The sequence below is a fragment of the Petaurus breviceps genome, unplaced genomic scaffold (assembly GCF_028583685.1).
Source record: "Petaurus breviceps papuanus isolate PSGF00001 unplaced genomic scaffold, PetGlider_PUasm1.0 90686, whole genome shotgun sequence".
Taxonomy (NCBI): domain Eukaryota; kingdom Metazoa; phylum Chordata; class Mammalia; order Diprotodontia; family Petauridae; genus Petaurus; species Petaurus breviceps.
In genome coordinates this window covers 5,121,231-5,148,137 of record NW_027187309.1, presented here as the reverse complement: position 1 = coordinate 5,148,137, position 26,907 = coordinate 5,121,231, and the positions used below count along the sequence as shown (strand labels likewise).

Below are 26,907 nucleotides of genomic sequence, written 5' to 3'. Positions count from 1 at the left end.
TGGAATACTACTGTGCTATAAGAAATGATGAGCAAGCAAATTTCAGAAAAACCTGAAAAGACTTACAGGAACTGATCCTGAGGGAAATGAGTAGAACCAGGAGAACATTGTACATAGTAACAGCCACATTGGGTAATGACTGACCTTGATAGACTTAGTTCTTCTTAGCAATGCAAGGATCTAAGACAACTATAATGGTAGGGAATTTGAAGATCTTCCCTGCCCCTTAATAAGCCTAAAGGAATTTGAAGACCTTCCCTGCTTTGAAAATATACTCTACCCCATAATGGACTGAGACCTTCCTTGATTTGAAAATGTGCTCTGCTCTCTAATAGGCTGAATGTGGTCACATGGAGCCTGTGATGGGAGGAGTTTGCTGAAGGGTGGAGCCCAACAGGATAAGCTTGCTTAGGGGAGGTTTATTTTTCAGGAACTCATAGATCTTTGTAATTAGGCAGTGGGTAACAAGGATTGTGATGTTCCCTGACCTGGAGAAGGCTATATATGCCTCTGAGATGTGGTTTTGCTCTGGGGCTCACTCATGGGAAGAGTTAGGTGATTTGGCCACATGAGACTCTGGGCAGCCTTTGAGCCCCCCCAATCCCACTTCCCCACCCCCACCCCTGGCTTTGAAGACCTGGATGTTGATGCTTCTCTCTCTGGCAACTAACTCTATAGGTATGTAATGGTCAGAAATATGTTAAATTGTGTTATTTTCTCTGTTTGTATTTTTTGTCTGCTTATAATTTCTGTTTGTATTTTCTGAAGTTTAAGATTCAGACTTTTTCCCCTGAACTGGGTAGCTGATATATGTTTGATTAAAGTAAGATTGTTAACCCCTTTTGAGTTGTTTTTCTCCAGTTAACTATCATTCCATAGTTTTTCTTCTCTCTGGGGCTAAATTTGAAAAGGTCATCTATAATAATTAGTTACCTCTACTTTCTCTCTTCTCACTCTCTCTTAGCCTCTTACAATTCATCTTCTTCATCTTGACTTATTGTTTTACTGAAACTGCTTTCTCTAGTGCTGTCAAAGATTTCTTAGTTGCCAAATCCAGTAGCCTTTTCTTAATCCTCATTCTCCTCAGACTCTCTACAGGTTTCAACAATGTCAATTATCTTTTCCTCCTTCATACTTTCTTGGTTTTGGGGACATTTGTCTCTCCTGGTTACCCTGCTACCTACCGTGTTTCCCCGATAATAAGACCTATCCCGAAAATAAGCCCTCCCCGTACTGTGTAAGATTCCTCTAAAATAAGCCCTCCCCCGAAAATAAGCCCTATTGAGATTGCTACTGTAGTGAAGGTGATCCTCTGCGCTACACGCTACATTAAGGTACCCTCTGTATGTACTGTCCCCCCCCCCGTGAAACGCACGCCGCGCTCCGAGCTGCATCCAATCAGAGCTGCAGCAGTGAACGTGTCATCCTGTTCTTCCCCAGTGATTTGCTTATTGAATAAAGGTACATTTTTTTGTTCACATTTACCTGTTTATTAAAATTGCTGTCAATGTTCATTAAAATAAGCCCTCCCCTGAAAATAAGCCTTCTGGTGTTTTTCTGTCCAAAAAAATTAATAAGACAGTGTCTTATTATCGGGGAAACACGGTATGTATCTATTCGTCAACCTATTTGGCTGAGTCATCATCCAGATCATGCCCTTGTACTGTAACTGCACTACCCTCTTTTTTTCTCCCTCCATACTACATCATTTGAAGATTTCATGAGTTCTCATGGATTTAATACCATCTCTCTGCTGTTATTTCTGAAAAATACCTGTCCTGCCCCATCCTCTCAGTTGACCTTCAGTCTCACAACTCCAAATGCCTTTCAGACAACTTAAATTGGATGTTCAGTAGACATCCTAAACTCAATATGTTCAAAACAGAACTTATTATCTTTCCTCCTAAACTGCCTTTTGTAAAGAGTAAGATAGAAATATTTTATTACATCATATGACACAGAATGGCATCTTACTAAGAGAACAATGTCCTAGAAATAAGGAAAACTTAGTGTCAGTCCCAATTCTGAAACATACTATGCCTTTTTTATGATCTTGGGTAAGTCACTACAGCACATTCCCTGGTTAATAATCTAGGTCTCCAAATTACATAGCAATTGCTAATGAGAGAGAATTTCCTAATGAGGAGCTGCCTACATGGATAAAATCAAATGTTTAGACTGCAAGAATCACATGAATACTCTTTACAGACACGTGGTCTATAGTGTGTTGAATTTCTATAGTATTTTTAAATGAGTGATAGTATTATTTACTGAAGAAAGAAAGTACTACTAGACAGTGATGGAGGCAAGATAAAAATTCTGGTCGAGGTTCCCTGGTTTTAATTCTGACCCTACCACAAAATTACATTGTCGTGGGCTAGACAAATTGCCTATATTTCTCCATCTTTAAAATGAAAAATGCTATCTTTCCTATGTATATTACCAAGACCTCCTAGGTCATAGATAGAAGGCATATTGATATTAAAAGATCATTAAAAATTCTCAAAATTGTAGCTTGCAGTAAAGATTATTCTTAATCAGAGTCTTTGGAAACTGAGATTCATTGAGAGGTCAAATTGAAGAATGTGAAATCTTACAACAAAATTCATACATAAATTTTATCTTCTGTTATAAAAGGTAATGGCAGATATCTAGTATCTGAGTACAGATAGTGAGTACTTCATAAATATCAGGCCATGTTTAATTCTATGATAATAATTAAATATTTAAGCATATGCATTAGAGAATGTGATTCTAACTCACAAAACCACCTAGAATGGGATCCATAGACATAAAATATTTTATATTAGTTTGTATGCATGACTATATTCATGTGATTATATGTGTATACACATACATATATACACACACATACCTTCGCTCACAGGCTCATGTAAATTGTGTGTGTGTGTGTGTGTACATACATAAGGATATACTTATGTATGTATTAGGGCAGTCGAGTTATATAGTAGATAGAGAGCAAGGAGTCTGAAAAACTTGAGTTTAAATTTAACCTCGAACATTTAATAGATGGTGACCTTGGTCAAATCACCTAACCTCTGTTTGCATCAGTTTCCTCATCTGTAAAATGGAAATAATAACAGTATCCACCTCCTAGGGGTTTTGTGAAGATCAAATGAGAAAATAATTAAAAAACACTTAGCATAGTGACTGGAACTTAATAAGTGCCATATAAATATTAGATATTATATAATCAGCATATATGTATAATTTATTATTTTACACTAATACATACATATGCCTATGGTATCATGGGCCCATTATTTCAAAGTATTGCATAATTATAGTAAGATGGTACCTTAAAGGCCATCTTATCCAACCTCTTCAGTTTATATAGAAGAAAGTTCAGGCCAAGTGAGTTTAATTGCCTTTCCAATAGTTGTTCAGCTATTAAATGACAGAACTAGGATTTATGTTTTCTAACTCCATATACAATACTCTTCCTTGCTTCCTCCCACCCACATTAATTCACATAACTTAATATATACATATGCATAAACATATACATAAATATAGATGCACATGCATATGCAGGGAACACATGCAATATGATGGATCTTTGTAGTCTAGACATACACTGACATATATGTAGAGAGAGGGAGCAGTTACATGGAAGTATATGTATATTAATATATATATTTTATATGTACACATACATACACACAGAGCTTTATTAGGGCAGCTAAGTGGTGATATAGTGGATAGAGTGCTGGATCTGTAGTCAGGAAGACTTATCTTTCTGAATTCAAATCCATCCTCTGGCACTTACTAGCTGTGTGACCCTGGGCAAGTCACTTTAACCCTGTCTGCCTCATTTTCCTCATCTGTAAAATGAGCTGGAGAAGGACACAGCAAGCTACTCCAGTATCTTTATGAAGAAATCCCCAAATGGGGGCACAAAGAATTGGACATGGCTGAAAAAAAGACTGAAAAAGTAGCTATATAAATTCCAAATTCAGCATGTCTCAAATAGAATGTATTTTTGTTCATATCTTTGTCATCAGACCAAATGTAAAGGTATCCATCATCTCAAGATTTCTTAGGAAGGAAAACACACAAACCACTTACAGTTATCACAGAGTAGAGCAGTTCAGGCATTTAATAGATTCCTCAGAGGCTTATGGAAGATCTCTTCATCCATCCTCATAGCCCTAGGCATATGTGAAGTGCAATCAGCTACTAGGACACAGTTCTCATTCCAATTGACTCCACCCTGTGTTGAGGGGTTTTATACCTCCCTGCAGATCTGTCTGTGAAAATACCAGAAGATCCTGTAAAATCTTGATTTAGGTTCTTAATTGTTCTCTTATCTCTCAGGAGGGACTTGTGGAATTTACTTTGGTGTAAGGTGGGGATGGTGGTGAAACTTAATTTATTTGAAGTTTCATTTTTTGGAGTGAGTTGTGGGAGCCCAAGATGAGTGGTACAGACCTGGTGTTTCCTGATAATATCAAAGTTTATGTAAGTAAGGCTGAACTGCTGTTCTCTATATTGCAAACATCCTTTTCTTATATGGTCATTAGATTTAGATATGAGAGGGACCATCTAGTTAAATTTAATTCAGTAAACATCATTTTAGTGCTTACCATGTGACAGGTACACAAAGTCAATAAAAACATGTAGCAAAACAAAAAATAAGCAGTCCCTGTCTGGCACATAGTAGGCAAGGACCTCAGGTTCTACTGGGGATAGCAACATCTATGTAGGTACTTAATAAATGTTTGTTGATTGATCTAGTAATTGATAATGCAGGCTCAGTAACTTAGTTTTGATTTAATTTGAAAGCAGTCACTCATTTTCCAAGGCTTTTCATTAAAGGAACTTCTATTAGCATGGATGAGAGTTATATGTTGATACCTTGATTAAAGACTATACTGTTTTGTGTACTAATTTATTCCTTTATCTTCCTTTCACAAGTAAAGACAAATAATTAATATGCCAACTGTGATTATGGTCTCATTAAGTGTAAGGGGAAGAAAAGGATTATTATTGTGTTTAGTGTGAACAATTTAAGCAAAGTTGAGGATACTAAATTTTCTGACAGAAATTTGGTTAGTTTTACTCATTGATTTATATCTACTATCCTGTGTTACCCTGATTAAATATTTATCGGTTGAATTTCTAAATGTATAACAATTTCTGGAGTCCAAGACACTTGGATTTGAGCTGTGTCTTTATAAATAGGCCAACTGGATTTCTGTGCTGGTTGCAGAGAAGAGGCATTATGGGTGAATAGATTGCACATTTTAAATGAGAAACTCAGCATCTGAGTCTTCTCTCTCTCTCTGTCTCTCTGTCTCTGTCTCTCTCTTTCTCTCTCTCCCCTTCTCCCTCTCCCCCTCTCCCTCTTTCCCCCTCTCTATGTATCTATCTCTCTTCCTGTCTCCAAATAGATCCTTTGCCTACCTCTTTGATCTCTGGGGAATAAATCTAGTGGCAGTATCACTGAGTCAAAGGTTATGCAGTTTAATAGCTTTTGGGACATAGTTCCAAATTGTTTTCCAGGATGGTTGGACCAGTTCACAGCTCTACCAACAGTGCATTAAATTACCTATTTTCTCATAGTCCCTCTGGTATCTATGCTTTTCCTTTGTTGTCAGCTTAATCAATCTGTTGGATGTGAGTGAAAGTTGGTGCTTTAGGATTGTTTTAATTTGCATTTTTCTAAATTTTTAGTGCTTTAGAGTATTTTTTTAAATATGGCGACTGATAAGCTTTGATTTCTTCCTTTGAAATTTGCCTATTCATATCTTTTGACTATCAGTTGAGGAATAGTTTTTATTCTTATAAATTTGACTTAGCTTCCTCTATATCTTAGAAATAAGACTTTTATCAGAGAAGCTTGCTGCAAAGATTTTTTAAAAATTTTTCTTCTTTTCTTCTAATTTTAGCTGCATTGATTTTGTGCAAAAACTTTTTAATTTTATGTAATCAAAATTGATCATTTTCCCTCCTGTGAACCTCTCTATCACTTGTTTAGTAACAAACTCCTGCTCTATTCATAAATATGACAGATAATTTATGGTAAACTTCAGTGATATGCATTTTTAGATAGGGACACTGAGTACATTCATTTTGCTTGACCGTTCTTGTTAAAAGTTATAAATTTTCCTCCCATCCCTCCACCTTTTTGGCTTTTAGTTGGAAGTGTATTAGAGGAAACAGGATTACAAAAGAAAGTTCTAGAGTTTTTTTATTTCTTTTTTTTAAGAGTAAAAGGAAGTACATATGAATAGAATAATTTTGAATATAATATGTATAATTTATTATATGCATTTTTAAAAAGTAAGCAGTATGGAATGAAAATCCGTGGTTAATCCTTTTGTGTCCTGTGGGCTCATTTTTCTGGTATTTAAGTTCAGGAAAAAATAATTAATTTAAAAAACAAACCTTTAAGTGACATATTAATGGCAATTATTATTTTATTAGAAATCTTAAAACTTTTCAAAAGCAAAGTCAAAGGTAATTAGGGAATTTAGACATGAAGGAATTTGCAGATGTAGTGATATTAGACCATGCATATCCCATTCCAAGTCTTATTTATTTGCTTAATTGTTTTCTTCCTTTTCAGCACCTTGTGGATATAATGTAACCTCTCAAAATGGCACAGTTTATTCCCCAGGATTTCCAGATGAATATCCAATTTTAAAGGACTGCATATGGCTTATTACTGTTCCTCAGGGACATGGAGTTTACATCAACTTCACCTTGTTACAGACTGAAGCAGTGAATGATTACATTGCAGTCTGGTATGTGATCCAAAAAAAAAAATCATTAATCTGGATAATTTAACTTTGACTTTCACTGTCTGTAACTACATATTGTGTAGTGAAGTGTGGCTTCACTAGAAGCTAGGTGGTTAAACATAAAGTTGAAAATAGATTTAGAAAGTTTATCTACAGTAAAAGGCCGAGTAAACCACATGTATTAAACTTAGCCATAGCTATGCCATTAGAAACATTTTGTATAAGTTCTAATCAAGTCATAGACCAGTTTTTTTTTGGGGGGGGCGGTAGGGAAGAATAAGATATATCAATACAAAAATGTTTTGTTATTTTAAATTCCATTGTGAACTTATGTTTTTGTTTTTGTTTTTTTTATGATGAAAAACTTGTAGTAATCCTTTGCCTTTATAAGAAATTATTATTATAAATGTAGGATTAAAAAATTATGTGCTATTGAATAAACTTATAAGATGGAAAACTCAACCTAGCCCACTCAAGCTCAAAATAATTATAACCATGGTCAATGTTTAAGAGAAAGATAAAATTCACAAATAAATCTTTTTTATCCTGAGCATCTTCTGTGAGTTAAGTTTCTAAATCTTTTTTCTTTGGTTGTTTTTCATCTAAGTTTTTACTTTAACATCTCTACTAATCAGAGTCAAGGAATTTTGGCATTTAGTAGCATTATAAATATGAAAATTAGAAGAATAAAATTGTTTTGCCAGTTTCTCAATGCATTATCATATTAATGCTTTGTCCTATGGTTTAAGAAAAAAAAAATTTAGTTCCTTGAACTAATTGTACTCAACACTTTGCCTTTGACAGTAATCTAGTGTATTTATCAGCCCGAATTTTATTTTTAAAAAACAACAGTATTTACTATAAATTGTATAATAAGAAAATTGATAGACTAAGATCCAGCTACTTGAATTTTAATACAGTATTTCCTATTAATCAACTCTAATATTAAACAAGTCACTTAACATCCCCTTGTAGGGGTGGGGAACCCACAGCCTCAAGGCCACATGTAGCCCTCTAGGTCCTCACATGCAGCCCTTTGACTGAATCCAAACATCACAGAACAAATTCCACTAATAAAAGGATCTGTTCTATAAAACTTGGACTCAATCAGAAGACCACACCCAAGGACCTAAAAGACCATTTAGGTCCTTGAGACCACAGGTTCCCCATCCCTTTCCCTTTGTCTTAGTTTCTATATCTGTCTAATCATTATAATTGCCTCTGTATTTTTTAACTTTTAAGGTTTTTTTTTAACAATCAAATGAGAAATTATATTTGAAAATTACAGTGCTCTTTATAGACATAAGGTATCATTTTGTGCCTAGTTATTAGGCTAGATAATTGTAAGATAATGGAATCCTGAGTCACAGTCTTACCATCTGTGTGACCTTGAGCATCCACTTAAATTCTCTGGCCCTCAGTTTCTTCAACTGTAAAATGAAACTGTTAACTAGATGGACAACTAACTCTGGTTCTGGGATTCAAGGAAGAGAATCTTCCTTCCAATTGCAATTGTAATGTATAATGTTTTAAGTACATTATTAAATTAAATCAGGAGTTCTTAACCTTTTTTGTATATGTTGTAGTACCCTCTAACCATCTGGTGAAGCATACAGGCCCCTACTCAAAATAATTTTAAAATAATTACAGGAAATGCTAAATTTCGTTTAGAGGTTGGTGAATTTAAAATGTATGTTTTTCACCTGATCTCAGTTCATGGGTCCTCTGAAATCTATCCATGGACTCTTTAAGGTTAACAACACTAATGTCACATTCGCAGTAGTAGTAGATATGGCAAATATTCTCAACATCCTCATTTTATGGATGAAGAAAATATGCTTCAGAAAGATTGACTTGCTTAGATTGTTGGAGGTAAGATTCAAAACTGAATTTCCTGACTTCAGTTTATAATTCTCCCTTTCTTAAGAGCTAGGAGGCATTATAAATTTCAGGTAGTACAATTTCCCAATTTTACAGATGGAGAAATTGAGTTTTAAAATGATCAAGTGACATATCCAATGTCAATAGTGGACTATTTATACATTTTCTCTTCACCGGACAGTATCCCATAATATGAACAAGGAATAAAGGAAATAAACTCTGTGCAACAGTAAAGGAAGAACCTGATTTTAGTAAAAGCTTAAATGGGAACTGATTCCTTCAAGTGCCTGGATTAACTCTGATGGGTGAAGACAAGCACCAGAGACACATATTGATTTAGTTCTTATTCAGCCTGGGTCTAATTCAGAAAGGTCATGAAAGGCACTGTTTCTTTTTTGGCTTTTACTTACATGTCACCTTCCTGTACTAGTTTCATTTGCTTACTTGAGAAACTTACATGCTCATTTACCATAAATCTTCTGGAGAGAATAGATTCTGAAACATGGGACAACCATTTGACATAATTCCATAACCTTTTGAGAACCATGGGAAATTCTAGTTAAGGGTGAAATAATAAGTAATTTTAGACTGGATGTTTTTATCATTTGGAAATAGTTACCATGTCAGAGAGTCATATGACTGGAAGGAATTTCAAAGGTTCTCTAATTCAGTCACTAGGAGTGGATGAAAAATGGTCAGTAGTAGAAAGATTGACAGCTAGGTGACACAATGGATAAAGCTCCAAGCCTGGAGTCAGGAAGATTCATCTTCCTAAGTTCAAATCTGGCCTCAGACACTTACTAGCTGTGTGACTCTGGGCAAGTCACTTTAACACTGCTTCGGTTTCCTCATCTGTCAAATGAGCTGGAGAAGGAAATGACAAACCTCTCCAGTGTCTTTGCAAAGAAAACCCCAAATGTAGTCATGCAGAGTTGGACGTGATTGAAACAACTGAACAACAAAGAGTAGAAAGATATCTAGAGTACCCTGTATTCACATTCCCTCAGTTCACATCCTGGCTTTGCTACTAACCAGCTGTGTGATGTTGAAAAAGTCATTTCCCTTTTATGTACCTGGCCTTCTTTGGTAAAAAAAAAAAAGGGGGGGGGGGTTGATTTAGATAATCTTTAACATTCATCCCAACTCTAAATCTTATGATGCTAATATTGTAAAAGAGAAAAATAAAACAATAGCAACAATCAAAAAGAATTGTCACTTTTCAGAAATAGACAATAATGAAGTAGAAAGAACTAGACTTAAAATCAGAATGCCTGACTTTGAATCAGCTGTGTAACCATGTGAAAATTTCTTAGTTTGCTCATCTCTATAAAAAAGATTATGATGCATGTACTCCTTACCTTAAAGAATTAGAAGTATTTTGTATAACATAAAAAATAACACTATTTGAATAAGGACTAGTGATTTTCAAAATTATTATCAACTCTATTAAAATGTGGATTTCTCTACTTCAGAAAGAAAGTTCATAGGTTACTTTTCAATCACTGATATAAATGTAACCTTGTTATATACTTTCTATGAAAATCTCAATTTTGGAATGAAGAGAATCATCTCCATTGGCTTCTTAACTTTGAGTACCAGTAATATAACCAGTCCTGCGATTATATGATTAACTCACTTTTACAAAGATGAAATTCTCTGTCAAGAGCAAATTGATTGTTAATTTAAATGATAATTTAATAGATTTTCATTCAAGAACTGCTCTTTTTCCCCCCTTTTCCCTAGGGATGGTCCTGATCAGAATTCACCTCAGCTTGGCATTTTCAGTGGTAATACTGCCCTTGAGACAGCTTACAGCTCCACCAATCAAGTGCTCCTCAAGTTTCACAGTGACTTTTCAAATGGAGGTTTCTTTGTCCTCAATTTCCATGGTTAGTTTATTTTCACCAACTTTTATCACTCAGAAAATGCTTGTCTTCTTTTGCCAATCTTCCACCAAATTCACCATTACTAATCTTTAAACCAAATACACGTGTAAGGTTCTTATGATGAGATATGTGAACTCATGCTATCTGCTCTAGGCAGTCCTGAAGCTATATCCTACCCAATATATACATATATTTTAATTTTAAGGATTTGTTGTTCATGGAGTAGTGGACCTGAGTTTTAATGCTGGATCTGTTACCAATCAGCTATGTCATCTTGGACATATTGTTTAACTTCTCCTTGGCAGAATTTCTATAATATCTGCTCATTCTATTTTTTTTTTTTTTTGGAGTTGAATAGTATTTTCAAAGGGCAATATGGACGGATGTTTCTTTTTGATTAAGGGAAACAAGTAATGTTTCAAGGAACATATTAAAAATATCCATCAAGCCTGACCCCTTGGACAGACCGTTGAATTTGGAATCAAAACATGAAGTTTCAAATCCTTGTTATGTTGCTGAGTACTTATGTAATACTGGACAAATAATTTCAATTCTTTGGGCTCCCCCTTTTAAAAAAAGTGAGAAGGCAAGACTTGTTGCTCCCTAAGATCCCCTTTCCTCTAAAACCTGTGAGTTTAAAATAATAATAAACATAAGACTCACCTTTAAGTTTTTAATAGGAAAGATTCAATTGACATTATTTAGCACCTTTGACTCTTTGCCATACAAATATTATATGTACATGTATGTCAATCAGTAAACATGTATTAAGTGCTCATTAGTTTTAGGTCTTCCTGTGACTTTCTGTTTAATGATGTGTTGTATTATACTCTTGTCTCACGTAATCATAGAACCAAAGAAACACAGAATATTAAGCCCAGTGCATGCCTTAGAGTCTAGTTCCCTCATTTTATAAATAGGAAAACTGAACAGTAGAGAAGTTATTACACGGCTAAGCTCAAACAGCATATTCTTAATAAAAATGAATAATAATGTTCTCAACCTGACTGTAACAAGACCATCAGATATGGGAATTTTTATTTCTTGGACTCTGGGGATGCCCCAACATGAAAGGTAGGCAGCTAAACTTAGAAGGCAAGAGGGGCTTATGGCTGTCTGAAATAGTTAAGTTTCTCACCAAAACATTCTCTTGAAGTTGGTGATTATTTTGACATGTCACTAGGAGCTCATACCCTTGGGTACTGGTGACAGAATATATTAAGTGCAGAGCTACAGAGTAAAGAGTATATATGGAGAATAGAATATAGATGAAAAATCAGTGTTGTGATTGAAGTGGTTGAGTTGAGGCAAAGAGTAGTTATGTGAAAGGGTAAATGTTAAGGAGTTAGGGGGAGCTTCTCAGGGAGCATCTAGGTGGTACAGTGGTCAGACAGTGCCTCATCTCAAAAAGTTCACAGTCTAATGGGGGAGAAAATGTACAAACAACAATGTGTAAATAAGCTATATACAGGATAAATTGGAGATAATCAGCATAAGGAAGGCAATAAAACTCAGGAAGATCAAGAAAGGCTTCCTGTAGAAGATGAGGTTTTTAGCTGCCTGTAGTCAGGAAGACTAATTTTCTTCAGTTCAAATCCAGCCCCAGACACTTATTAGCTGTATGATCCTGAACAAGTCACTTAACCCTGTTTACCTCAGTTCCTCATCCGTTAAATGGAGATGAAAGTGGCAAATCATTTGGGTATATTTCTTAAGGTGATTCCAAATGGGGTCACAAAGAGTCGGACACACCTGGAGCAACTGAACAACAACAAATCAGATTGTTAGGGAGTGAGGATCTACACAAAAGTCTGTGTGTGTGTATGTGTGTGTGACTAATTGTGTGGATTTTCTTTCTCTAGTCTTCAAAGAAGGCCTGACCAATGCTCACAAATGTCCTTGCCCCTTTACTCTTCCTACCTACCTGTCCATCTTTTTCCCCAGACTTCCTGATGTGCATGGATGGAGCTCATCTATTTTCCTGACTCTCTTGCCACAATTAGAGCTCAGGTCCAGTATCATCAGGAGAATGAACCTAATGTCCAACCTAAGGCTTTGGTTGGGAAGAATTAGTACAATATCATACTGTCAGGTGCTCATATATAGACAGTGGAAGGAATGGACTGAGAGAATCCTAGGGCATTTTTTTATTTTGTTGCACTGTTGCTGTAGTTGTTGTTGATGATATTAGAGCAGCAGGTTGAAAAAGTACCTACTAAAATGGAGGATGACAAGTTAGGGAAGTGAAACGGCATTTTGAATTGGAGAAGTGAGAGTGGTAATAGCTTCAGGTTGAAAAGAAACAGATTTTTCTTCAAAAAAGCAGACCTAGAAGGAATTTGGGGCCAGGGGAAAAGGAGCAACAATGCCTAGTCTAATCATATCAGCAAGATTCAAAGGAAGGAGAAGCAGCTGAATAGGAAGATCCAAGAAGCTGTCTTAGAGGAAAAAAAGAACATGATAAATAAAGGAGAAAGAAAGTCTATAATAATTTAGAAGAAGAAAAGGAACCTCACGAATGAATCCACAGAATGTAGCAATATACTTAGTCATAATATGATGTTTTTTAAACTTCATGAACCTAATTCCAAGAAAACTAAAAATGCTTTCCTCTTTTATCTTATTGAAGTAGAATAATCCTGGAGTCCCCTGAGAAAGCACCCAGGGGAAGACTGTAGATTGTAGAGGCATGTCTGATTTGAAAGTGAGACAGTTGAGTATGGAAGGCAAAAGTGACTTGCAGCTGTCTATGATTGTAAGTTCCTCCTGTGAAGGCAATCAGCAAGATTATGAATATGCCTGGCCCTAGTACCTTCTTAATGACATTGTTTTAGAAAGGTGGGAATGATGATTAAAACCCTACCTGATGTTATATCTGAATAAAAGAATTCTAATCTCCAGTATTCTCCACTTGGGAGAAGAGGGCACTTTGGGGTGGGAATGGGCAATGTACAAGTAGAGTAACAGCGAAGAGCAACGTGATATTAATAATAACATTAATACCAATAATGGCTAGCATTTGTATAGCACCCACTGCTATCTGGCAGCCACTATGGTAAACTCTCTACAAATATTATCTCATTTGATTCTTATAGCAATCCTGGGAAGTAGTTGCTATTATTATCCCTGTTTTACAGATGAGGACACTGAAGTTATGTGACTTGCCCGAAGTCACACAACTAGTAAATATCTGAGGCTACGTTTGAACTTGATTCTTCCTGACTTGGGGCCCAAGGCCTCTATCTACTGCACCACATATCTTCCTCAAAGGAGGCAGCATGAGACAATGAAAAGGATGTGGGATTTGTAGTCGGAAAAATATGTATTCAAATCTTATTTAGGCCTTTGTTCTTCATCATTAATACGGAGGATCTGACTATGTGGTCTCAAAAGTTACTCATAGCTGTAAATCTAAGATCCTATGACCACTGGCTAGTTGAGTAAATCTGTGGTCATTAAGGTAACATAGTTTTTGTAAGGGATCTTGTAGAATGATTGAAAGTGCTGAATATGAGTGAGGGAACTAATTGTTATTATGAGAACTTTAGAATAATTAGACTATATTGCTCTGAACCTACCCTTGACAAAGTCTGAGATGGGATGTTATTATGCCCAATTCTGCATTGTCTAAGAGATAATGTTATTTAGAATCTCTGCCAATTTAATAATATGAACAATATTGAAATCAGAATAGTATAAGAAAAGGAGACAAAATCACAAATCTTTCCTTTGTTTTTCTGTGGTGCCCTATGAAAGTAGAGTAATGTATCATAATTGTCAATGGTGAGTGTATAATATTGTTGACAAAAACACAAAAGGACATGAAGTTGGACCAAGGATAGGGGTCTTAATTCTGAGAATTTGTATGGTCTAAAATTTTTAATTAATTTTTATTTAAATTAAGAATCATAATTTTTAAAAGTTTCTAGCTTGTGCTTTTACATGTGTGTGGAGTCTGTGTACATGTACGTGTATATATACATAAGTACACATGTATTTAAGTATGCTTAAATATAAACATATATAAAGTATACTTAAAGTATTTATATGTGTATATGTGTGTATATATTTATATGTGTACACACATACTTAAAAGGTAATGTTCATGCTTATGACTTTAAAAAATTATGTATGTATGTAATTGTGAGGATATTTATATATTATGTATGTATATTGAGTTTCACATCATTTTATGATAATTTGACTTATCTTCAGCATTTAAGTCTTTATTATTCACTATTATTATTTTCCAAGTGATTTCTAATCTGTTAAAAATGAAATGACCATGAAGACTTAATAATAGAGATGTGATTAATCAACTCTCTGGATCTTATGGAAATTTTAAAATATATGCCTTGTATTGGAAATTTTTAAAAATTTGTCTGTCTTCAAAGATAATCCAATTGAATGTCATTTCCTATAATTTTTAGCTTATCAACTGAAGAAATGTCAGTCTCCACCAGCAGTTGCACAGGCTGAGATACTTACTGAAGATAATGATTTTGAAATAGGTAATATACTAACCATCCATTTTCCTTATGCATTCATATCACTCAAACTCTGTTATATTCTTGGTAAGTCTTGCTTTCAAATTAGTATAAGTACTTTGTATATTTGTTATCATTTATCTTAACTGTTTTTTAAAAGACTTTTTAAGGTATTTCTGGTGTCATATTCTATTAGTAGTCATATCTGATTACATGATTTTTTCCCTTTCCAACTATAAAAGTCCTTCTACTTTTTTACTTAATAATATTAAACAATTATATAATACTTTAAGTTTTCAATATGATTTACATAAATTATTTTAAAATATTTCCGTTAAGTTTTTAGTTTGTTCTTTTGTCTGGAATATAATTATTTTTGATAACAAGAAATAGTCAATGTATGAAGGAACAAACTTTAAAAAGTAAGTTCTTCAACATTTTCAGTGATTCTATGATTCCATCATTGGAGGTATCCCCTATATCAGTGCCAATAGTAACCTACTCAGTACTTGTCATCACATTTGATTCCTTTCCATGTTCCTCCATAGGCTCTGTACTTAGTACTTCTCCATTGTGTTGGAGACCTTCCTTAAAGTCTAAGACTAAGCACTTAGATGGTCTAATATTCCTTCCTTGTTACATGACTCAATCAGTATTAAAATTATAACCAATTTTAAACTGACCTTTCTCTGAGAAGAATGACATTATTACAATATATTTAATTGATATTATTTTGAAGTCCCAAATTTGTGGTCTTTATTTTGGACTCTGATTAATGTCACTAATGAATGAGGTAGTCATGAGCATACATGCCTAGTCTCTAAACTCAGTTGACTATAAAATGACAATCAAGCAAGGCAATTCTTTCATTTTATTATTTTACAATTAACAAATTATTTTGAAGTTCTAATTTTGTGGTCTTTATTATTTCACTCCCACATTTTATTGGACAAACCAAACTAGCTTCCAGTTTTCTTGATGTTCCTAAAATATGACACTACATTTGCCAACTCTTTTACCAACACCATTGCACTGATTGTTTTCCATATTTGCAGTATACTCCTAAAGTACCTTCACCTTTTAGAATTTCATTTCTTTGAAAATTCTACTCAAGTGACCCCTTATGTTCAGGTTTTCCTGGGCTTATGGCTGTTAGTTACATTTTTCCTCAATGTTTTCCTTGTGTATATTTGGTTTATATTTATTTATATATCTGTGTATTATCACCCAGATAGAATGTGTGCTCCTAAAAGGCAGGAATTGTTTAATTTCTGTTTTTGTATTCGCAGTCTGAGCACAGTACCTAATACTCAGTAGGCACTTAATAAATGTTTAGTGATTGATTCAGTCAACATTGAGTAATGTGTAGAGTACTGAATAAGGTAGTAAGGGGGAAACAAAAGATAATAAAAACTATCTTTGTCTCAAAGAAACTTAATCTAGTAGGAAACCCATATTGTTATTGCTATTATTATTCCTAATAATTATTATTATGATAAGCAGCAAGAGAGGCAGTATAATTTGGAGGATAGAAAGTCAGAAAATCTTGGGTTAAAATACTGCCTTTCACACATACTGGCTGTATGACCCTGGACAAGTTACTTAACCTCTCACTGTTCCCATGTAGCTTTGTATGACTCTAAATTGCAGAATACATGAACATCTGCATTAGTGAAGGGAAATTCTGAGCTTCTTAGACAATTACCTATACCAGATAAAATCACTCCTTTGGTTAATAATGATGTAAGTATAGTAATTAATGAGAAGCTCAAAACAAAGGGCTTCAAGAGTTCCACAGAGGGCAAGAATATGTATTTCTAATCGGCAGGATCAGAGAAAAACATCTTGGAGGAGATGGTTTGAGCTGGGTCTTTGATTCATAAAAGGATGTTAGTTTGGAATTATATGGCCAAAGCGAACACTTCAATACCATCCAAATGTCTGAAAAATAATTACTAACAATGTAGGGCAGGGAAAAATATTTGGATGGCATTTGTCAGGATTCTTGGGGGAAAAAAACTTAATATATTTCTTATTATGGAAAATAGCATCTTTCTATATGGAGGACTAAAAATATGTGCTTGGAATTAAGCAGAAAAAATGAATTAGATACTTGATGTTTAAAGGCATATATATTTATATTTTAAATAGTTATATATATTACATATATACATGCCAGTTTTCATAAAGAAAAAAAAACAAGAATATTTCATTGATTCCTTTAGGGGACTTTGTGAAGTACCAGTGCCTTCCTGGTTACACACTGTCAGGAACTGATATATTGACCTGTAAGCTCAGTGCTCAGTTGCAGTTTGAAGGATCTCCCCCAACCTGTGAAGGTAAGTTCTTTCTTACACAAAAAAATAAAAAGATGTCTTTGTATATGGTACTAGTAGGACTTAAAGATTTACTAACATTTTCCCTTAAATATTCTATCACTATTTAAGAGAATTTTCTCATTCTCCCTTCCTCTTAGAGGAAGATCACAATTCATGGTTCATGGGACAAGAATTTACCATCAATGATTCTTTTTAAAGGAAAATATGAAAATAAATGAGTTGAAAAGTGCTAAGGAATATAAGGGAGTATCTGGACTAAGCATCTGCACCCACTATAATCAGGACATATATTTAATGACTTCTGTAACTGTTTCTCACCAGGCAAATTGCTGATTTATTCTGACATACTTTTGGTAATCCCTACTCATAAAGGGTATTTCGAGCAGTATAGTCCAAAGGCCAATTGTTTTTAAATTCCTTAGAAATCCCAATGTGTACTTATAAAGCCAATCACCAGTGGCTCTTCTGAGGACTGCTGCTGTGAATAACTTTAAGGTTCTGATAGAATAGTATAGTGAACTCTCTATTTATTCAGCAATAAACTAAAGCAAAACATTCACAACAATATAACAGAACAACTTATTACTAAAGTGGCCACATAGTCTTAAATAAAACATATCATTCAATAAGTCACATCTCATCAATCAGTATAGAGTAACCAAATGAAGTCTCCTTTCATCCTTAACTACAGGCTAGCTTCCAGTCATTCTTAAGCTAATCATCCTTAAGGAGTGATTATCCTTAAGTCAGTCATCCTTAAGGGATAGGGAAAAGTACAAAGACCATCCACCCCTAGGTCACAAGTAAGTTACAGTCTCATCAGTCAGCACTCAGTACTCAAGTAAAGGTCCTTTCATCTTAACTGGAGTCTGACTTCCAAACTCCATGGCTCCTTTTCCATGCTCCCAGCTCTTACCTGGATTCACCCCACTGTTGTCTGGCTTTACAGGTAGGCAGCTCTCTGGTAACTAGTCTATTCCCATCCCTTTGCAGTCTGTTTCTCAGAAGACAAAGCTTAACAGAGACGCAATATTTACACACACTAAGCTTAGCAAAATTACAACAGTTTTCACACACACTTCCCACACTATCACCTCAATTCACTTTCTGTCTAACAAAGAAACACAAATCAGTAGACAAAGCTTCTGTCTGAGAAATCAAACACAAATCAACAGTAAAATCCCAGGACTTCTGTAAATAGCAGTGAAACCCTCTTTCAGGGCTTCTGAATCAGCAGTAAAATCTTCTTCCAGGGCTTCTGGATCAGCAGTCAAGTCCTCTTCTAGGACTTCTGTCTAAAAGCAACAGTTAAGGCTTTTGTCTGACAGACCAACAGAGTGCTACAGAGTGCTGAAATCACAAGCATTAACAATCTCTGTTCGGCTTGGTCTCAGCTTGTGCTTGAGCTTTTATCTGCTCTGCTCCTTCCTATTCTGCCCTTCCTATTGTGGCCTTCCTGTTGTGCTCTTTCAGCAAGTTCCTCCCATGGAGGCCTCCATGTGATGACTTTAGGCCTATGAAGGGCATGGAAGGTCTCCAAACTCCCTTACACCTAATAAGGGCAGCACAATGTATACTGTTTCCAACAAAGACTTGATATAATCACAGGCAGGGCTCAAAGGCACTTGAATAACTGAAACAAAGAGCTGAAGTACTACTTTGCTTGTCATTACAGTATTTTATAGAGATAGTTGACTACTACAGATAAAACTAAACCAGGGTTGGGGAATCTGTGGCCTTGATGCCACATGTGGCCCTCTAGGTCCTCAAATGCAACCCACTGACTAAATCCAAACTTCAAAGAACAAATCTCTTTAATAAAAGGATTTGTTTTGTAAAACTTGGAATTAGACAAAAGGCTGCATCTAAGGACATAGAAGGTCACATGTGGCCTCAAGGCCGCAGGTTGCCCATCTCTGAACTAAACCAGTATGTTGCCTTGATAAGAGATGACATAATGAGATGTAACAATAATAATGATGATGATGATAGCTAGCTTTTATATAATACTTTAAATTTTGCAAAATGCTTGTGAATATTATTTCATTTTATCCTTACAACAACCCTATGGCATAAGTAATATTATTATCTTCATTTGATAGATGAGGAAAGTGAGGTAGACAAAAGTTAACTGACATACCCAGGCTCATACAACCAGTAACTGTCTGGAGCCAAATTTGAACTCAGGTCTTTCTGACTCCAGGTGTAGGGCTCTAGCTATCATGCCACCTAGCCACCTCAAGAACCACACCCTAATGTACTGTAAAGACCAGTACACTAGTAGATTGTAGGCTATGCTTCTGGTTTATCCCCACATCTCTCTGCTGCTAATTAGCTGTATGACCTTGGGAAAGTCATTGAACTTCTCTGCCTTCCCTGGAAGTAATGCTTTTCCTGAGGGGTAAAGTCAAAACAAATGATCCCCTGAATTCCCTTCAAGCTCTAGGATCTGTGAATCTATATGGTGTCACAATTGGAGTAATAGTTCTTTGAAAATTTTTTATTTAGTTTAGCTTTTTCAGTTCTCAAAAACTTTGGATTTTTTAAGGTCTATCTAGCTAGTTGATATACACCCCCTACCCAAAATACAAAAACAAAACACAGCTTCTGGGATTACTGACAAATTTGTCTACTTCTTATAGGCCAAAGCATTTTGTCACTACCACTTCAGTGTCTTAGTGAATCTAAGAAAAATATACTTTTAAACTAAACAGGACACCTATGTCTTGGTAATGCTCAAATGCAACGTCTTGTAGGAGTCCTTTCCTGCTTTCCCCTACCTCATAATTTCTGCTCTCCTCTCCAAATTATTTTCCATCCACTCTGCATATATCTTACATGTACATAGATTATATCATGTCTCCCCCATTTGGATAAAAGCTTCTTGAGGGCAGGGACTGTTTTTGCTTTCCTTGTATCCCTAGTACTTAACACAGTGCCTGTCATAGAGTAAGTACTTAATAAATGCTTGCTGTCCTACTGATGGACTTTGCCAGATATATTTCATTTTGACTTAAATGAGAATGATCTATGACAGCCTTGGAGTCACATTTTGCCAGTGCTATCTGGGAAACTTTTTCTATATATAAGTTAATGAATAAAGACGAGTAACTTACTTCAAAGTCACCTCAGCTATCAACCACATTAGTGGGTTGTCACTCAGCTATACATCTATGTCTTAGGACTGAATTCACAACTCAGCTTCTAGATTAATATTATGGGAACAGACTAACTCTTAACTATTTCAACTGAAGAATAAATAACTAGTGGGGGGAAAATGGGAATTTGAAGTAGACATGAAAGACACTTAGCAACTAGCTGGCCTCACCTCTTCTAGAAAGCTCTAGGGAGAAGCTCAGGAAAATGACCAAGACTGATGCTAATTTTTTGTATATATTGAAAATAATGAAGCTGTGTCTTCCAGAGGTCCTAGCTGACAGCTTTTCCCAGTTGTTTCCTGGGTTTTTCCACTTCTCCTATAGGTACAGGTGCATCTTAGAATTGATCTCAATCATTAACGAATCTTAAAATGTGAATGTTCAACTGTTCTGAAAGTCCTATAAAGTATGGGGAATTATATGCTTTAAGTATTAAGCCTCATGCTTCATTTTCCTTTTAGAGGCCAGTATTACTAAATAATACTATGTAGTTTGATGACTCAGTACAGGAAAGAATCTAATTATGAGTGGCAAGTTCCTTTAGAAGGTGTTTTTGACGGGAACCATGAGCAGATGCTTCCCTCTTCTGGGGTGATGGAGGGAGGTTTCTGAGAGTCCCTTGTGGAGATGCTGTGTATTTTTGAATGTGTGATTGCTGCATGAGGAAAAAAACAGCAACACAAAAACCCAACAACTCAGCTGTGGCAAAGCCTGCCATCACTTCAAAGCTTCCACTGTAAGTGGGTGTTACTCTTGGCAGCAATATATAGGAATGAACATGAAGGAATCAAGCAGATATGAAAGGAACAAGAGAAACAAAATGAAACACAAAAAATATTGCTACTCAATAGGGAAAATTTCCAAATTCATTTTTGAGTGTGGGAAAAAAATGGAAAGAGGCAGTAGAATATAATAATATAATAATTTAAATTACATTTATATTTTTATCTCTTTCATTTTCTTCCTTTTGTTAAATTAAGATTCTTCTTGCAATTTAACTTCACTGCACTGGAATGGATTTTCAAATATACTGAAATATGACATTTTTCAGTGGTTGCATTAGAAATTGATAACAAGTTTCTTCTTCCCAGGCAGCCACAAAATTCCAGTATTGGCTGTATTCAGCTGTACTACCAGAAGATCATAATCTCTACATGGGCATATACATTGAGGTTGATCCAGCAGTTAATGGTGCTGACATCTCAGATAATGCTACCTATTAAAAGACAATTCTATGATGAGCACCCTGCCCTGATAGGCACATTTATTTATTTATTTTAAAAGCAATCGGGGTTAAGTAACTTGCTCAAAGTTACACGGCCAGGTGTTTCTGGGTGGGTGCTAAGTGTCTGAGCCCAGATTCGATTCCCAGGTCATCCTGACACTGGAGCCGGTGCTCTTACTTGCTGTGCTACCTAGCCACCCCTCTGATAGGCACATTTATGGTAGTGGTGGGACACATATGTAATTCAAATATCCCCAAATCAGATTTTTATTGGAAATGATTTGTTACCCTGACATCAGTACCTAGAGAGGCCATAACAACATTTCCCTAACAGTCAACTATGGTTGAATCAGTGGAGATGCTCATCTATCCACTCTATAGAAAGATTTAAATATATACATTAATTACATGTACTTTTAATATGGCAAAACATTGACAGTTTCACTTATTGAAGGATGTGATATAGTCAAATAAAAAATATGGATTTGCTGACCATTGAATCATAGAAAAAAATAACCTTTTAACTATGAAACTAACTTCTGTGACTAGTCAGTATTATCTCTTTTTGTATTACTTGCAATTGATTTTCCATTTTTAAATATGCAAACTTTCCTGAAAAATAAATATTTAAGGAGTATTTTAGATTATCAGTCTATCTTTTGCCAACTTCATTTTCTAAGTTTTAAGATTTGTTTCTCAGTTTGAATTATATTTTCATTTGAATAAACTATACTCTCAATATCAAAATATATTGCATGGATTTATGTTCATTTGTTTGAGGGAAAAAAATGACCCTATCTTTAAATCTTTATAGTATAATGTCTTCCAAAGGAAACATAATTAGCTAATATAAGATAACTTCTATAGATAAGATTTTTATCCTTTGGGCAAATAAATCTCTCTCTCTCTCATTAAGGAAGAGCTGATAATAAATCTTCTGGGCCATTCTGATTAAATTAAATCAATATTACAACATGAATATTTCAAGGACTCTTCTATTTATTTATTAACTGTCACTAATAACAGTGGTAGCTTTCACTGAACTGTTCTATAAATAAAAGATTGCTGAGGTATAATTTTTATTTAAAATTGAAGAGTAAATATAGGAATTAGGAGGGCTTATTTAGTTTAAGGCTCTTTTTTGTGGTTTGTATGTACAAATTATTTTTGTTCTGTTGTTTAATTTTGATGTAACAAGACAAGAAAAAGATTATCTGCATTAAAAAATATAGTTTTCCAAGGAACCTAGGTAGTACTATATAAATGATGATGATAATGATACTGACAATGATGATGATGATGATGATGATGCTGATGTTGCAATGTTCTCCTCAAAATTGGGGCATGATCTTGAGCATTGTTGAAGCAGGATATAAAAAGACCTTTCTTCTTTTTCTGTTATTAGAATGTAATTTGCTGCAAACTGCTCAGTTTTTCAAATCATTTAAATGATATACCCTTATCATAGAGAGGAAATGGTTGAACTGCAGTACAATACACCAAGCATTCATTTTTTTCTCGGTATGCTATGTGTTGAGGACAGGGAAGGAGAATTGGACTTCAAAAAGAGACAGTCTACTTCCTCTGAAAAATCAGAACCAGGAAATGATAACATAGGGTTAACTTTTCATTGTGATAATTTCTTAAAAATGTTTTGTTTTTGCATCACATTTATTGGATTACTTCCATTTCATAAAAGGTTTCTTGTAACAAAGTAAGACATTTAAGTAAAGTAATAATTCAGTGATCTCATCTGAAAGTTAGTGAAATATTTCACATCTATAGCAACACCCCTACTTCTCTACTAAAAAAATAACAGAAATCTGTTTTCTCTCGCTCCTATTCTGTACTCCATTAGCAATTTAAAAAAATAAAGAAAAATAAATTTCTTGTAACAAATATATAGTCAAGCTAAACAAATTTCTTCAGTAACTGTATAAAAAATAAGTCTCATTCTTTATACCAAATCTGTCACCTCTCTGTAATGAATAATATGCTTTATCACTGGTCCTTTAGAATCATGAATGGTAATTGTACTGATCATGGTTCTTATGACTTCAAGTAGAATATATTGGAGTAGATGGGGGAACTATTATTTATCTTTGTAATCTCTAGCACTTAAAAGTGACTTGTTCATAATCAGAACTTTTTAAAGTGATAGCTGAATGTAACTGAATTTCTGCTTCATTCACCAAAATGTGGAATAAGTACTATGGGAAATACATGTATACCCCTTCCCATTACTATCTGAACTTGCCAGTTTCAGTTGATTCCCACATTCCCACAAGCCCAGGGTAAGAAGCATTCCCTTGGGTCCAGTTTTCCCTGTTCTAGAGCTGTAGATAGGAACCCTGTTTATCGTATTTGATGTGGTAGAATGGTCTAATTCCATATTCATAGGCATAGGGGGTAGAGAGAAACCCCTTGAGAAGAAAAAATACATTGGTTCTGGTCATGCCTCTGACTGTGGGATACTGGTCAAATCAGCTAGCTTCTCAATGACTCAGGAAACTTAAGATTGTAAATTGCAAACCAGGTAATGATATGCACTAGTTAAGGATGTTTTCTCTTTGGAAGTTTCCTATACCCACTGAAATTCCGTCTTCAGTCTGTCTCTTTTTGATTCCATATTTGTGATATTATGTATATATTCATCTGAATCTCTCTATATATTATATGTAAGTATATAATATATATGTGTGTATATATATACATATGAGTGTACGTACACACACACACACACACACACACAAAGAGAGCTAGTGAACATCAGAAGAGACATTAAAAAGCACCTATTTCAACCCCACCTCCTATATTTACAAGTGAAGACAGGTAGAAGAGATGTAATATCAAAGTTCACTGTCTGTCTTTCACTATGCCATTCTCCCTCCCTTAATGCTAATGTTCATCTCTTAATTTTTTGCTCTGTGGCCTGACATTTGGAAATTATTTGGATTGTTTTACAGCAGTTACTTGCTAGATATCCTGATTTCTTTTTCCTAATAGGTCATCCTTTCTGAATAATACTTCACTGAATATAACTCATTTCTCTTGAATAAGATATAATAACTTATATGACTATATGGAACTAAGGTTTAAGACACAAGTTCTTCACAACAATCTTGTGAAACGGGTAATGTGACTATCATCCACAAATGAGGAGCCTAAGGCTCCAAGAGATTTAATTGACTTCCTCAAAGTCAGATAGCTATATAAATCAGAGATAGGAACTGGAATCAGTTTCCTAAACTTTAAGGCAATGTTCTTTCCATAGCACCTCTTAGATAGAAAATTAAATAAGGGAATGATGGGGGAAAACTGCATGGATAAGCAAAACCATCTATCAACAGATAATTTCCCTGAACAAATGTGTGTTGGTGTATTTAATTTAGTTGATGAATCAGAACAGAATTCTTGAGCATTTTTCCCCTTTTAAGGGATTCTAATCCATTGAATTTTCAGCTTTGGGGAAGGGAAACAATATCTTTGTCTTCTTTTCTTTAGCTCAATGCCCAGCAAATGAAGTCCGCACTGAGTCATCTGGAGTGATTCTGAGTCCAGGATATCCAGGCAATTACTTTAACTCCCAGACTTGCTCCTGGACCATTAAAGTGGAAGTAGGCTATAATATCACTATCTTTGTGGAAACATTTCAGAGTGAGAAGCAGTTTGATGTGCTGGAAATATTTGATGGTAAGTAATCCTTTAATGTTCTTTAGGGAAAGACAATGTGTTTGTAAAATAAAATACATTTAAAGCTCTGAACACCTTAGCTCCTTGGGGACAGGGACTTTTCACTTTCGTCTTTATGTCCCCAGTGTCTGGTAAATAGGAGGTACTTATTAAATCCTTGTTGATTTGGCTTATTTGGATAGGAATATAAAAAAAGATATTTCTCCCCAAATGGCAATAAACCCTCAGTTATCTGGCAGAGTTAGAGAATTGGTTTTTGTGGTTAAGCAGATATCCTGTGTAGTAATCTGGTGTTCTGCATATATTCCTAATTTTCAAAAAAACTAATAGGGTAATATGTTTTTAAATTTAACATTAGATAGATTGGGGGTGGGGAACCTTTCCATGTTGGAGGATCCATTAATATTTAGTAATGAAATAAGGCCACATTCAAGAAACTTCAATTATATATACTTTAAAATGTACATTATTTTGTAAAAATCCAACTACTGTATACTTAATAAATTAAAAAATGAAAATTATTTGTTCATTTTAAAGTTAATTAGCCTTTTAATGACTTTGGCATGTCTGCTTTTTGTGGGAAAGCTTTTGAATATTTGGTTATAGCATGGAGGTCCGTGGTCTCAGTTGATCTTTTTTTTTAATGCCTTATTAACTTCTGATTTACATCATTCGTTTCCACCAGATTTTGAGTTGCAAATTTTCTCCCCGTTTTTCCCCTACCCATCACCCCAAAATAGCAGTCCCACAGGATATCCCCTCCTCCAATCTGCTCTCTCCCATATTTTCTCTCATAACCCTTTCGACTTTTCCAGTGGATCTCTATGCCTCAGTGCCTGTATATCTTATTTCCCAATTACATGTAAGATGGTATTAATAATAACATACACACACACACACACACATATATATATATATATATATATATATTTGAATATTTGATTTTAAAACTTTCGATTCCAGATTCATTCCCTTCCTTCCTTGTCACCCACCCTTACTGGGAAGATAAGCAGTTCAGTATAGGTTGTACATGTGTGGCTAATGCAAAACAATAACATAGTAGATATATTGTAAAAGACTGACTATATTTCCCTCCCTCCTATCCCACCTCCCACTTGTTCTATTCTCTACTTTGATCCAGTCCCTTTTCAAAAGTGGGTGCTTCTAACTTCCCTCCCCCCAGCCTGATCTCCCTTCCATCATCCCCCCTCTCATCCCCTTTCCCCCCTACTCTCCTGGAGGGTGAGATACCCTATTTAGTGTGTATTTCATTCCCTCCTCAAGCCAAATTCAATGGGAATAAGGTTGACCCATTCCCTTTTGCCTTCCTATTCTTCCCCTCCATTGTAACCATTTCCCCTTGCCTCTTCTGTATGAGATAGTTTACCCCAATCTGTTTCTCCCCATCTCCTCTCATTATATTCCTCTCACCTCTTAATTTCACCTTTTAAGTATCATCCCTTCCTGTTAA

At 35.0% G+C, this 26,907-nt stretch overlaps 1 protein-coding gene across 1 annotated transcript in view; it reads left to right on the top strand.

The window, feature by feature from the left end:
• CSMD1 (CUB and Sushi multiple domains 1) overlaps window positions 1-26,907 on the top strand; it is a 2,654,573-nt gene that overhangs the window by 2,358,610 nt on the left and 269,056 nt on the right. The window contains exons 43-47 of the mRNA XM_069065406.1: window positions 6,593-6,770; window positions 10,392-10,537; window positions 14,965-15,045; window positions 17,247-17,360; window positions 25,248-25,436. Coding sequence (XP_068921507.1) covers window positions 6,593-6,770; window positions 10,392-10,537; window positions 14,965-15,045; window positions 17,247-17,360; window positions 25,248-25,436 — 708 coding nt within the window. The remainder of the gene's footprint in view (window positions 1-6,592; window positions 6,771-10,391; window positions 10,538-14,964; window positions 15,046-17,246; window positions 17,361-25,247; window positions 25,437-26,907) is intronic.